Below are 11596 nucleotides of genomic sequence, written 5' to 3'. Positions count from 1 at the left end.
CCGTGTGTTCCGGGTGTGGCTCCTGCCGGCACCAGCCCTCCGCCTTCCCTGGCCTGTTACTGACGGGCCAGCAAGACTGGAGTGAGCTGCGGCCTCCTCCCCCGCCCCCGGTGTGCAGGCTCCAGGACCCAGTCAGCCACCCCCACACCCCCACGGGACCCAGCCTATGATCCCGCCTGCATCTCAGCATGTGCTGCCTGTGTGTGCGAGTGTGTGCGTGCCTGCAAGCGTGTGCATCGTGAGCATGCGTGTGAGCATGTGCATGAGCGTGTGCATGGATGTTTGCATGCATGGGTGTGTGGCGGGTGCTTACAGCTGGTGAAACAGACCCGCACTCCTGCTATGCCCTAAGGGTGGGTCACTCCAGTCTGGTCTGGTCTAGTTACAGGAGACAGCAGAAACCAGAGAAAAACCGTCAGCACGTGTGAACCCCATTTCCCATTTCCAGGCTGCTGGAGGCTTGGGGGGGCGCAGAATCCTCCCATCTTGATGCAGAAACTGGGGCCATGGTGGGAGAGGGGCTGCAGCAGGCGGGGCAGGAGGGCTTCCAGGCGGAGAGATGCCAGCAGCTGACCAGACACGGTGAGCACCAACGCACCAGCGCCCAGAAACCGCCCGCAGCAAGTCTCTGGCCTGCTGGACAGACCTGAGGTCCCTGAGCTCGTGCCGTTGTTCTTCGGTTGAAACCACAACTCCTGGGCCCCACCCTGCTCAGCCCTGCCCCGCCGCAGGCCCCGCAGACCTGGAGACCAGGGAGGAGGCAGGCTGGAAGGGGTGTCCAGGGCCACAGAGACATGAGGCGCCTGCTCCCGGGCCGTTAGCCGTCCCCATGGCTGGGCGGGTTACCTCTTACTAGGGGGACAGGGAGACGACAGGACCAGGATCCTTGGGTTTCTCAGGGGCCGGCGCTGAGGCAGGCGCCCCCTGGATAAGCAGTCAGGTCAGGCCACAGTGTTCCCGCACAAGCCCCAAAGCCATGTGGCCAGCCCATGTCGTGCAGGACTTCTCCTCCTGCTTCTGCAGTTTGCTCAGCGAGGAGCCTGGCCCGGAGCGCTGCAGCTCAGGGCTCCTGTTCTAGAGGCCGAGGGGCCCAGGCAGGCCGAGCGAGGACACGGCACGCAGAGAGGCAGTCAGCATCGAGTCCACTCGGCAGCGAAGGAGCCCTGGGGTACTGTCCATCACAGCCACGGAAGGGCTTGGGGGACTTCCAGAGCAGTCGGACCAGCTCTGGCTGCAAGGAGGGCTCTGTGTGGAGAGTGGGTGTGAACAGGACATTCAGCCCTTGCAGCTGTCTGGCCGCATCTTTGGGGCACAGCACCCCCACTTCCGGGAAGGAGGCGTGCAGGGACCCTCACCATCAAGCAAGGCCCGATCAGCTGCTTCCCGGCCCTGCCAGGACGGGGGCTGTGCTGGAAAGAACAGGGCAGGGAGGGACACAGGGGATCGGGACAAGGGGCGGCCCTCAGCAGCAGGTGGGAAGGCGCTGCCTCAGCCGGTCTCCAGGCAGTCCCTGGCCCCTGGCCCCGAGGGCTGCCGGAGGACAGAGGGGTGGGGATGTGCTTTGCCCAGGCCCCAGCCGATGGCCGGCTTCCCTCTGAAGTGAGCTTCCAATGCCCTGCTCACAATGGGGCTGCATCCTCAGGGCACCCCTGAGTCCCGCCAGGCAGGCGCCTAGCTGCTCGGCTGCTGTTGTTCCTCCGCCGTCACCTGAGCGCTCACATACTGGGCTGTGCTGTGGTCAAGCCAGGGCCCACTAGGGTTCCAGCACTCTCATCACAGCTCCCACAGCCCGGCACGCTGGACGTGGAGACCTTCTAATACGGCGTACACGCGTGGAGCAGATGCCACGCTAGTCCTGGAAGCCGAGGGCGGGGGGTGGACAGCAGCTCTGGACCAGGCTGGGGAAGGGGCAGCAGCGGTGTCTGGCACGGGTCAGGGAGGCCGGGGAAGCCGCTGCCTTGCCGGGGAGCTTCCTGGAGCTGCCGAAGGTGCTGCGGAGGGGCCTGCTGTGTGACTCTACGTGTGGAGTGCTGCAGGAAAGGAGAGACTCAAGCAGCCTTCCGGAGGTGGAGAGGGTGCGGGTCAGAGGGCGTGCAGCCAGGAAGGGTGAGGGTTGCTGCTGTTACCAAGGAAGTCCTGGGAGGAGGCCGGTCTTGGGAGCCACCGCAGAGAACGTAGCGTCGAGTGTCTCGGTCAGCAGGGTGCTGGGGGATGGGGAGGGCCCTGAAGGTCAGGTGCCAGATGCCAGGCCAGGCCAGGCTGTGGGAGTCGCTGGCGTGCTGGACGGAGGGCCATGCACCTGGAGCACATCTGGGTGTCCCTTAAGACTGGTTTTCAGTAGAGCATCGCTGTGGGACCCCACAGTCCCCAGGTCATCCTATCTCTTCAGGGCACAAAGTGACGGTCCGAATGGAGGACCCAGCCTCATGTACTGGGATTGTGGTCCAGTTAGGTGATGAGGGTGCTGCCACAGAAGCCCACCGGAGCCACCAGCAGGAGGTAGGCCCCGGGGACGGGTCCACTGGGTGGGTGCTTCTGCACATTCTAAAGGTACAGGCGGCCTTTGGTGTGTGGTGAGCATGGTGGCGTGCCGTGAATAATCGTAGCACTTCCGGGATGGGCCGGATCAGAACTGAGGGGCTAGAAGCCACTTCGCCCTCATACCACTTGGCTCGAGCCCAACAGCACGGGACCATGACCGCGGGTGCTCCTCTGCTGAAGGGGGAGGGTGAGCCCTCATCTGTAATAATGTTAGTCCCCAGACTTCAACAATGAAATTGCCAAGTGAAGAACTCACCTTGAAAAAACATTCTAATTTATTATAACGAAGGTCCGGGGCTTGGGCATTTTTACTGCAGGTTCCTAAGTGAGATTTTCCATAGTGAGTTCTCCTGTGCATCTTGGTAGACCACACACTGCTGGCCCTGGGCATGGCGCGAGCGCCATCAGACAGCCAGCTCGTCTCTGAGGACGGGGCTGCCTCCGCTCCCTTCTCCTGCGGGGACTCCCATCAGAGACTGTCCGTCCATGGAGGCGAGTGCAGCACTGTGCCCACCCCAGGCCTTGTGGGGACAAGTCACGGTGCCCAGAGGCAGGGGCAGCCCCGAAGGGGTCTCTTCCACGTGGTGGGATGCTCCCAGCAGGGCCCGGGCTCTCTCCAGAAGCAGGCCGGCCTCTGGACATCGTGGGGAAGAAGCCAGGAGGCTGTCCTGACCCCAGCCTTCCCAGATGAGCCACTCCACCATGCCCCGAGGGGCTGGGTGTGGCTTCCCACCCTCCCCAGTCTGGTCCGTTTCTGTGGAGCCAGTCTGGACTTTGCCGTGGACAGAAGCAGACTGAGCCCTGGGCGAACCATCCTTTCATTGTAAAGGTGACAACTGTAGGTGGAGTTCCAGGGCCCCAGAGGTGCCTCCTAACATCCCTGCTCCCAGCGTCTGCGGAGCCTCAGTCAGGGTGGTGCTGCTCTTCCTCCTGTACTGCTGGCCAGGGGTGGCCTGGGCCAAGCCTCAGGTCAGGTTTACTCCCAAGGCCGAGCTGGGCTCCAGGCCACAGCGGCTCGAGGTGTGCCGTGCTCCTCTAATCCCAGCACCCTCCAGGCAAAGCGGAGAGGCTGGGAGGAGGGTGCCGCGGCTGCGGCTGTGCCCATCGGTGCTGCCCGGTCAGCCTGCCCCGAGCCCCAGGTGGCATGGCCTGAGCTCCGCCTCTGGTGAGGTGGGCGCTGGGTGCCATCTCCATAACTGCTGGCGTGCAGCAAGGGCGGGCTGGGGCCACGTCTGCCCAGGTTGGCCGCGTGAGCGGGGAGGGGCTGCCTTCCTGAGAAGGGGCGGACCCACCTGCTCCTTCCAGGTTCCTCTCCTCTGGGACACGAGTCCGGTGGGTGGGGGCCCCTTCCAGACTCCGTCTCTGGGTCCCGGCACAAAGCAGGCCTGGCACTGAGGGTGGGCACCTGGGAGCTTTCTACAGGGCAGCCGTGTACAGGCCAAGCCCACTGGGGCCATCTGTGGGAGCCATGGGCAGCAGGGCGGTGGCAGAAGTCGGTGTTGAGGGCTGGAGAACCCAGCCCAGGGGGCTCTGCTGGACACGGCCCAGAAGCCCACCGCCAGGTCACGCCACTGCAGCAGGTGCATAGGGGCAGTGACCACACACCCCTGTGGGGCCGGGGCCTGCGGAGCCGAGGACAGCCACGGCCTCCCGTCCTCATCGGCTCCCCAGGCCTGTGTGTCCAGGAGGGGCTGTGGAGGCGGGGCGGCCAGGGAGGCCTGTGCTGGGAGGTGGGGCGTGAGGGGCAGCGCCACAGTCAGGGCGGGCCGCGGCCCCAGGGGGGAAGAGTGAGGCTCGAGCCAGCGCACCCCGTCACAGGTGCTTGGTGGGTGGTTTCTGAGGGAGCGTGGACGTGAGAGGCTGGGGAGGAGGGCAGGAGCCCAGGAACTGACAGCTGGGTACAGCCGGGGGCACAGCTGCTAGCCCGACCTGGAGGCCGGGCGGGCACGAGGCATACGTGGGGTGAAGACGAGACGCGGGCGCTGCGAGAGCTGTAGGAGCCAGCTGTATCCCGGCCTGGCTGTGGAAGGGGACTGTGTCTGCCGTCTGCTTCCGGGTGGGGTCCTGGGACTTGGGGGCCATGTCTGCTCCCGCATGGGGTTCTAGAGGTGTCTGCTGTGTGCTCCCAGGACCTAGGGGCCACATCTGTTTGTGCTCCCGGTGGGGTCCCAGGACTTGGGCACTGTGTCTGCCGTGCCTGGGTGGGGTCCCGGGGCCTGGGTACATGTGTCTGAGCAGACGGTGGAGAGGGCCTGGGGAAAGGAGCTGGCATACAGGTAGAAGCTGAGCAGGGTGCTGAGGACGCAGGTTCTGTGTAGGTAGGTAGAGGGACGGGAGGGGGGCCCCAGCCACAGGTGTGGGGCTGGAGCCAAGGACGGATGAGTGAGGTGGTCCAGAACCTCGGGGTGAACGCTGACCCCTTGTGCCTGAGCTGCCCCGCATGGACTGTGCCCATCGCGGAAGGACCGGGCTGCACGGGAATGACACAGAGGAGTGGGGGATGGACTGTGATCCCCACCCTAGGCCAGGTCCATGGGCTGTGACAGGGTCACCAGGAAGGGCCTGACTCTGGTTTCTCCTGTCACATCTGCCCTCGGGCTCAGTGTCTGCCAGCTGCCTCCAGGGACAAGCCCAGCGCACAGCTGGGACAGAGAGAGTAAGGCGGGCCCTGCCTCCTGGCCCCTGGGTGCCCCGGGCTCTGAGGCCCCTGCACCCCTGATGGTGGTGGCATGGCACTCACCTGCGGGCCGTCCTGGTAGGGGGGTGCGGGGACGCTTTGTGTAGCCATCATGGTCAGAGCCGGGGCTGGGGCGGCATGTTGCATCATGGGCCAGGCTCACATGGAGGACCTGTGGGGAGAGAGGCCGCGCTGTTAGCAGGCAGTGGCCTGGCCAGCCATGGTCTGTCGGCTGGAAGCCGACTGGGAGGAACAGAGGAGCCTAAAGGGGGAGGCCTGGGGCAGCTGGCTGGGCTGCTGGGTCTACTGGAGACAGTATTCAGATCAGATTCAAATCCACCTGCCCCTGCTGTGAGCTCTGTTCAGAGCCGCCCTTGGGGTGTGGGGAGGGGACAGCGCAGGCACCTGGTCCCAGGGACGGGAAGGCTGCAGGTCCCACCTCTGGCCCAAGGTTTCCAGGCGCCAGGCCCGTCCCCAGGCTATAACCCAAAGGATACCTGTGGGTCCTGGGGGAGAGGGGGGGTGTCAGCCCCCAGGTCTCCAGCTCCGGCTGTGGCTGGGGGGTCCATGGTTGCGGATGAGTGCCCCCCGCCTTGCTCCACTGGGGTCACAGCAGGTGGGGGCCGAGAACTCTCAGCAAATGGCCCATCAGCCTCTTACACAGGAGGGACAGAGGCCAAGAAGAGTGATGTGTGTGAGTGTACATGTGTGTGCATGTGTGTGCGTGCATGTCTCTGTGTGTGCGTAGTGGGGTGCTTGTCAGTGAAGCTGGGACACAGACATCCCCAGATGGCAGCTGCCCCACTGTCCCTCCCCCGTCTCCAGCAGTGTCCCCAGGGCCTCCAGGCTTTCCTCCTGAACCACATGGGGCTGTAAGTGAAGCTGTCCTGGCAGCCGCCGAGGACAGGGCGTCCAGAGCTGGAGCGGGTCCCCTGAAATATTTAGGCTGGAAACTGCAGGTGAGGTGCCAGAGATGGGCTGCTCCCCAGGACAGGAGACGGCCGAGCTGGGGAGGGTGCCCAGAGCTGGAGTGGGTGCCCTGAGGCGTTTAGGCTGGAAGCTGCAGGCGAGGTGCACATGCGGGCTGCTCCCCGGGGCAGGAGACTGCAGAGCGGGGGACGGGTGCTGGGGTGCTGGCAACCTGTGTTAGCACCCCGATCTCTGGCACTCAGGGCTGCATCCTGGTCCAGCCTGGCCTTCCTAGGCCCTCCAGAATAAGCGAAGGGCGGCTGGCCAGCGCCGGGCATGCAGGAAGGGGGAGCCTACTCCGGCCACCCCTGGTCCCCAAAGTCCAGGCGTACATCTAGAAAGCACCAGGAGGCATGGCTGTCCACAAGGTGTTTACCAGCTCTGCAGAGGCTGGTGCTGGGGCAGGGGGACAGGGAGGTGAGCTGGGTCCCGGTACAAGCGCAGGGAGTCTGTGGGCTTTCCTACAGCCCGCCCCGGCAGCCTCACCGCAGAAGCCCCGCCCCACACCACCTTGCCCCTCAGCACACGGGTCTGGCCACTGCACGCACGTGGGACCCCGAGGCCCAGCACGTCTGAGCCCAGGAGTTCAGACAGACCACGCGGAGGGCCCTTCTTTGACAAGGGCCTTCTCCATAGCGGGGTCTGTGTGGGCGGGGTTGGCACGGGTCCGGGAGAGCAGAGCAAGGGCTCCAGAGGGACGGGGGTGCCTGAAGGAGCCCGCAGAACAGGGTGGCCCCTGGCGTGTCCAACGGAGTGGAGGTACAGGGACAGCCTTTCCTGCAGCCGCCGCAGGGCCCGGTGGGCCGCCCGGCAGCTGGACCCGCAGTACCGCAGCCTGCATGAGGGGCAGGGCAGTGCAGCTGGGGAGGAGATGGTCCCGGGACACAAGGGTCCCTCTCACCTGAGGCTGGGGCTTCCGGCAGCATTCCCAAGGCAGGGCCACAGCAAAGGCGAAACCCTGGGCACTCGGGAGGATGGGCTGAGGAGGAGTCCCCACTTTTATCCGACCGTCCCAAGGGTGGGAGGGTCCCTAGAACCTGCAGCAGCCTGGGTGCCCTGCACAGTTCAGAGGGACGGCTGGAGTGGTCCGTGCCCTGGGGAACACCCACCCCCCCACTCAAAAGGAGGCGTTCCAGTCCTGAGCCCTGGGCGGAGTAGCCAGGTCACGATGGCAGAGGACAGACCAGTGATTTTCTGAGGACCCAGCTGGCTCCTGCCCCTGCAGACCCCTGGGACCATTGCAAGTCCCTGGGCCATGGCCCCACCACCCTCCGGGCTTCTGCAAGAGAACAGGGGCCTGTGTGTGGGGTTGGGTCTCCTCCGCGCAGGCAGGTACTGCAGCTGCTGCAGGCTGACACAGGGGCCCAGCAGGCCCTGCCCCTACCCTGCCCTGCCCCTGCCCTGCCCCTGCCCTGCCCCTGCCCTGCCCCTGCCCTGCCCCTGCCCTGCCCCTGCCCTGCCCCTGCCCTGCCCCTGCCCTGCCCCTGCCCTGCCCCTGCCCTGCCCCTGCCCTGCCCCTGCCCTGCCCCTGCCCTGCCCCTGCCCTGCCCCTGCCCTGCCCCTGCCCTGCCCCTGCCCTGCCCCTGCCCTGCCCCTGCCCTGCCCCTGCCCTGCCCCTGCCCTGCCCCTGCCCTGCCCCTGCCCTGCCCCTGCCCTGCCCCTGCCCTGCCCCTGCCCTGCCCCTGCCCTGCCCCTGCCCTGCCCCTGCCCTGCCCCTGCCCTGCCCCTGCCCTGCCCCTGCCCTGCCCCTGCCCTGCCCCTGCCCTGCCCCTGCCCTGCCCCTGCCCTGCCCCTGCCCTGCCCCTGCCCTGCCCCTGCCCTGCCCCTGCCCTGCCCCTGCCCTGCCCCTGCCCTGCCCCTGCCCTGCCCCTGCCCTGCCCCTGCCCTGCCCCTGCCCTGCCCCTGCCCTGCCCCTGCCCTGCCCCTGCCCTGCCCCTGCCCTGCCCCTGCCCTGCCCCTGCCCTGCCCCTGCCCTGCCCCTGCCCTGCCCCTGCCCTGCCCCTGCCCTGCCCCTGCCCTGCCCCTGCCCTGCCCCTGCCCTGCCCCTGCCCTGCCCCTGCCCTGCCCCTGCCCTGCCCCTGCCCTGCCCCTGCCCTGCCCCTGCCCTGCCCCTGCCCTGCCCCTGCCCTGCCCCTGCCCTGCCCCTGCCCTGCCCCTGCCCTGCCCCTGCCCTGCCCCTGCCCTGCCCCTGCCCTGCCCCTGCCCTGCCCCTGCCCTGCCCCTGCCCTGCCCCTGCCCTGCCCCTGCCCTGCCCCTGCCCTGCCCCTGCCCTGCCCCTGCCCTGCCCCTGCCCTGCCCCTGCCCTGCCCCTGCCCTGCCCCTGCCCTGCCCCTGCCCTGCCCCTGCCCTGCCCCTGCCCTGCCCCTGCCCTGCCCCTGCCCTGCCCCTGCCCTGCCCCTGCCCTGCCCCTGCCCTGCCCCTGCCCTGCCCCTGCCCTGCCCCTGCCCTGCCCCTGCCCTGCCCCTGCCCTGCCCCTGCCCTGCCCCTGCCCTGCCCCTGCCCTGCCCCTGCCCTGCCCCTGCCCTGCCCCTGCCCTGCCCCTGCCCTGCCCCTGCCCTGCCCCTGCCCTGCCCCTGCCCTGCCCCTGCCCTGCCCCTGCCCTGCCCCTGCCCTGCCCCTGCCCTGCCCCTGCCCTGCCCCTGCCCTGCCCCTGCCCTGCCCCTGCCCTGCCCCTGCCCTGCCCCTGCCCTGCCCCTGCCCTGCCCCTGCCCTGCCCCTGCCCTGCCCCTGCCCTGCCCCTGCCCTGCCCCTGCCCTGCCCCTGCCCTGCCCCTGCCCTGCCCCTGCCCTGCCCCTGCCCTGCCCCTGCCCTGCCCCTGCCCTGCCCCTGCCCTGCCCCTGCCCTGCCCCTGCCCTGCCCCTGCCCTGCCCCTGCCCTGCCCCTGCCCTGCCCCTGCCCTGCCCCTGCCCTGCCCCTGCCCTGCCCCTGCCCTGCCCCTGCCCTGCCCCTGCCCTGCCCCTGCCCTGCCCCTGCCCTGCCCCTGCCCTGCCCCTGCCCTGCCCCTGCCCTGCCCCTGCCCTGCCCCTGCCCTGCCCCTGCCCTGCCCCTGCCCTGCCCCTGCCCTGCCCCTGCCCTGCCCCTGCCCTGCCCCTGCCCTGCCCCTGCCCTGCCCCTGCCCTGCCCCTGCCCTGCCCCTGCCCTGCCCCTGCCCTGCCCCTGCCCTGCCCCTGCCCTGCCCCTGCCCTGCCCCTGCCCTGCCCCTGCCCTGCCCCTGCCCTGCCCCTGCCCTGCCCCTGCCCTGCCCCTGCCCTGCCCCTGCCCTGCCCCTGCCCTGCCCCTGCCCTGCCCCTGCCCTGCCCCTGCCCTGCCCCTGCCCTGCCCCTGCCCTGCCCCTGCCCTGCCCCTGCCCTGCCCCTGCCCTGCCCCTGCCCTGCCCCTGCCCTGCCCCTGCCCTGCCCCTGCCCTGCCCCTGCCCTGCCCCTGCCCTGCCCCTGCCCTGCCCCTGCCCTGCCCCTGCCCTGCCCCTGCCCTGCCCCTGCCCTGCTCCTGCCCTGCCCTGCCCTGCCCCTGTCCCTGTCCTGTCCCTGTCCCTGCCCACCCCTGCCCCTGTCCCCTCACCCTGCCGCCCACCAGGCAACCACCCGGAGAGTTGCGCATGTTCATCTCTGAGATGTAGCTGGGGCTTGCAGGGAGCAGGAGCACTCCCTCAGCCATAGTCACTGGCTCTGGGGACAACTGCCCTTTGTCACTTTGGCAAGTAAGGAAGTAGGAGACCTGGGGCTGCACACCCCGGCCAGGGGCTCCACAGGGCCATCGGCCCCATCCAGAGGCCTTAGCACTGTCACTGGGCATCAGGCATTTGCGGGGTACCACCGAGATGGGACCGAGGGCACAAGGGTAGCCCACCACAGAGAGCTTGTGGGAGGACCAGGCTGTGCGGGGACAGGTGTGGGGACAGGTGTGGGGACCAGGCTGTGCGGGGACCAGGCTGTGTGGGGACAGGTGTGGGGACCAGGCTGCGCGGGGACCAGGCTGTGTGGGGGCAGGTGTGGGGACGAGGCTGTATGGGGCACAGCAGTGACCCGGGCCCTGCCTCCTTTCTGTCTTTCGGTGCTGGGAATCCTGATGATGCGGCAGCCGGGAGGGAGGAGCCAGTCCAGCCAAGACCCACAGCGTCCCAGAAGATGCCCAGTGTTGCGCTATGTCACCAGACCTAGTGGAAGCTCCCAGAGCTCAGGGGGGGCACGGCGGTGCAATGGGCAAGGGGTGCTGAGCTAGGAAGGATGTGCATCCCATCCCCTGCCTCAGCTGTGGCTCCTCTCAGTGCCCCCAGCTCCCCTGTCTGGAGCTAGACCCCAGCTGCTGACAAATAGGCTTAGGGACAGCACCGCGCTGGCCAGGCAGGGCTCACTAGGGCTTGCTGACACAAAACCCTTCAGACCAGCTCATGTTTGGTGAGCGCCAGGGTGCCAGGGGTGCCCGCTGCCAGGGCGCCAGGAGTTCCCGCTGCCAGGTGTCCAGGGGTTCCTGCTGCCATGCGCCCAGGGGTTCCTGCCGTCGAGGCGCCCAGGGGTTCCCGCTGCCATACGCCCAGGGGTTCCTGCTGTCGGGGCACCCAGGAGTTCCCGCTGCCAGGTGCCCAGGGGTTCCTGCGGCCGTGCGCCCAGGGGTTCCTGCTGTCGGAGTGCCCAGGGGTTCCCACTGCCATGCGCCTAGGCGCAGTAAGTGGCTAGGGCTGGGGGCTCAGGCCCAAGGAGAGAATGGAGGTCTAACGGGACTCCGTGGCCAGCTGGCACCTAACCTTAGTGAAACCAGCGGATCCAGGGCTGGGAAGAGGAGGCCGCTCACCTGGGACACCCCGTCCCATTGCCTGCCCAATGGAGACCAGCCTTGTGCAGTCAGGGACAGTACCCTTCCCGCCCTCCGGACGCCCAGGGCCCTGTTTCTACACCCACTCTCCTGGAGAAGCTCAAACTCTCGAGGCCCAGAGCCAGGTCCCGGAGTGGTCCTGCCTGTCTCTGGACACGCATGACCTGGACTTGTGCGCAAGCAGAGGCCATGGAGTCCCACCCTCCGTCGGGACCCGCTGTCTTTGTTTGCAAATGCAGGGACGGCATGGGGCCCCCCAAGCTCCTCCACACTCTCTGTCCCCCTGGCCGGGCCTATGCTCAGGGTAGGAGTGCCTAAACCCCCCACCTAGGGGAGTCTACCCTTCGTGGCCTGTGCTGGTCACGTCCCCACCTGGACGGCAGGAGGAAGGGTGCCCCGGCGACTGGCTCTGCAGTATCTGTGAGCGAGGGGCAAGGTGGGCTCCCACCCTGAGGGGAGAGGCAGGGCGGAGGAGAGCCAGGGGCCTTCCCGGGCCAGACACCCAGCTCGCTCTGCCCCACCAAGCTGCCCCCTAGCAGCTGCCCAGGCCTGCTTGACGTCTAGACAGATTTGCAGGAGGCTGAAATAACACAGTGAGTT

At 68.3% G+C, this 11596-nt stretch overlaps 1 protein-coding gene across 1 annotated transcript in view; it reads right to left on the bottom strand.

Annotated features, from left to right (window-relative positions):
* The window catches only part of PKNOX2 (PBX/knotted 1 homeobox 2), a 145397-nt gene that overhangs the window by 59219 nt on the left and 74582 nt on the right, over window positions 1–11596 (bottom strand). Inside the window, exon 2 of the mRNA XM_027772573.1 lies at window positions 5282–5390. Coding sequence (XP_027628374.1) covers window positions 5282–5368 — 87 coding nt within the window. The 5' untranslated portion in view covers window positions 5369–5390. The remainder of the gene's footprint in view (window positions 1–5281; window positions 5391–11596) is intronic.

This window comes from Tupaia chinensis, unplaced genomic scaffold, assembly GCF_000334495.1.
Source record: "Tupaia chinensis unplaced genomic scaffold, TupChi_1.0 Scaffold000037_4, whole genome shotgun sequence".
NCBI lineage: Eukaryota > Metazoa > Chordata > Mammalia > Scandentia > Tupaiidae > Tupaia > Tupaia belangeri.
The sequence above is the reverse complement of the archived record's forward strand: the minus strand, read 5'-3'. Positions and strand labels throughout refer to the sequence as shown.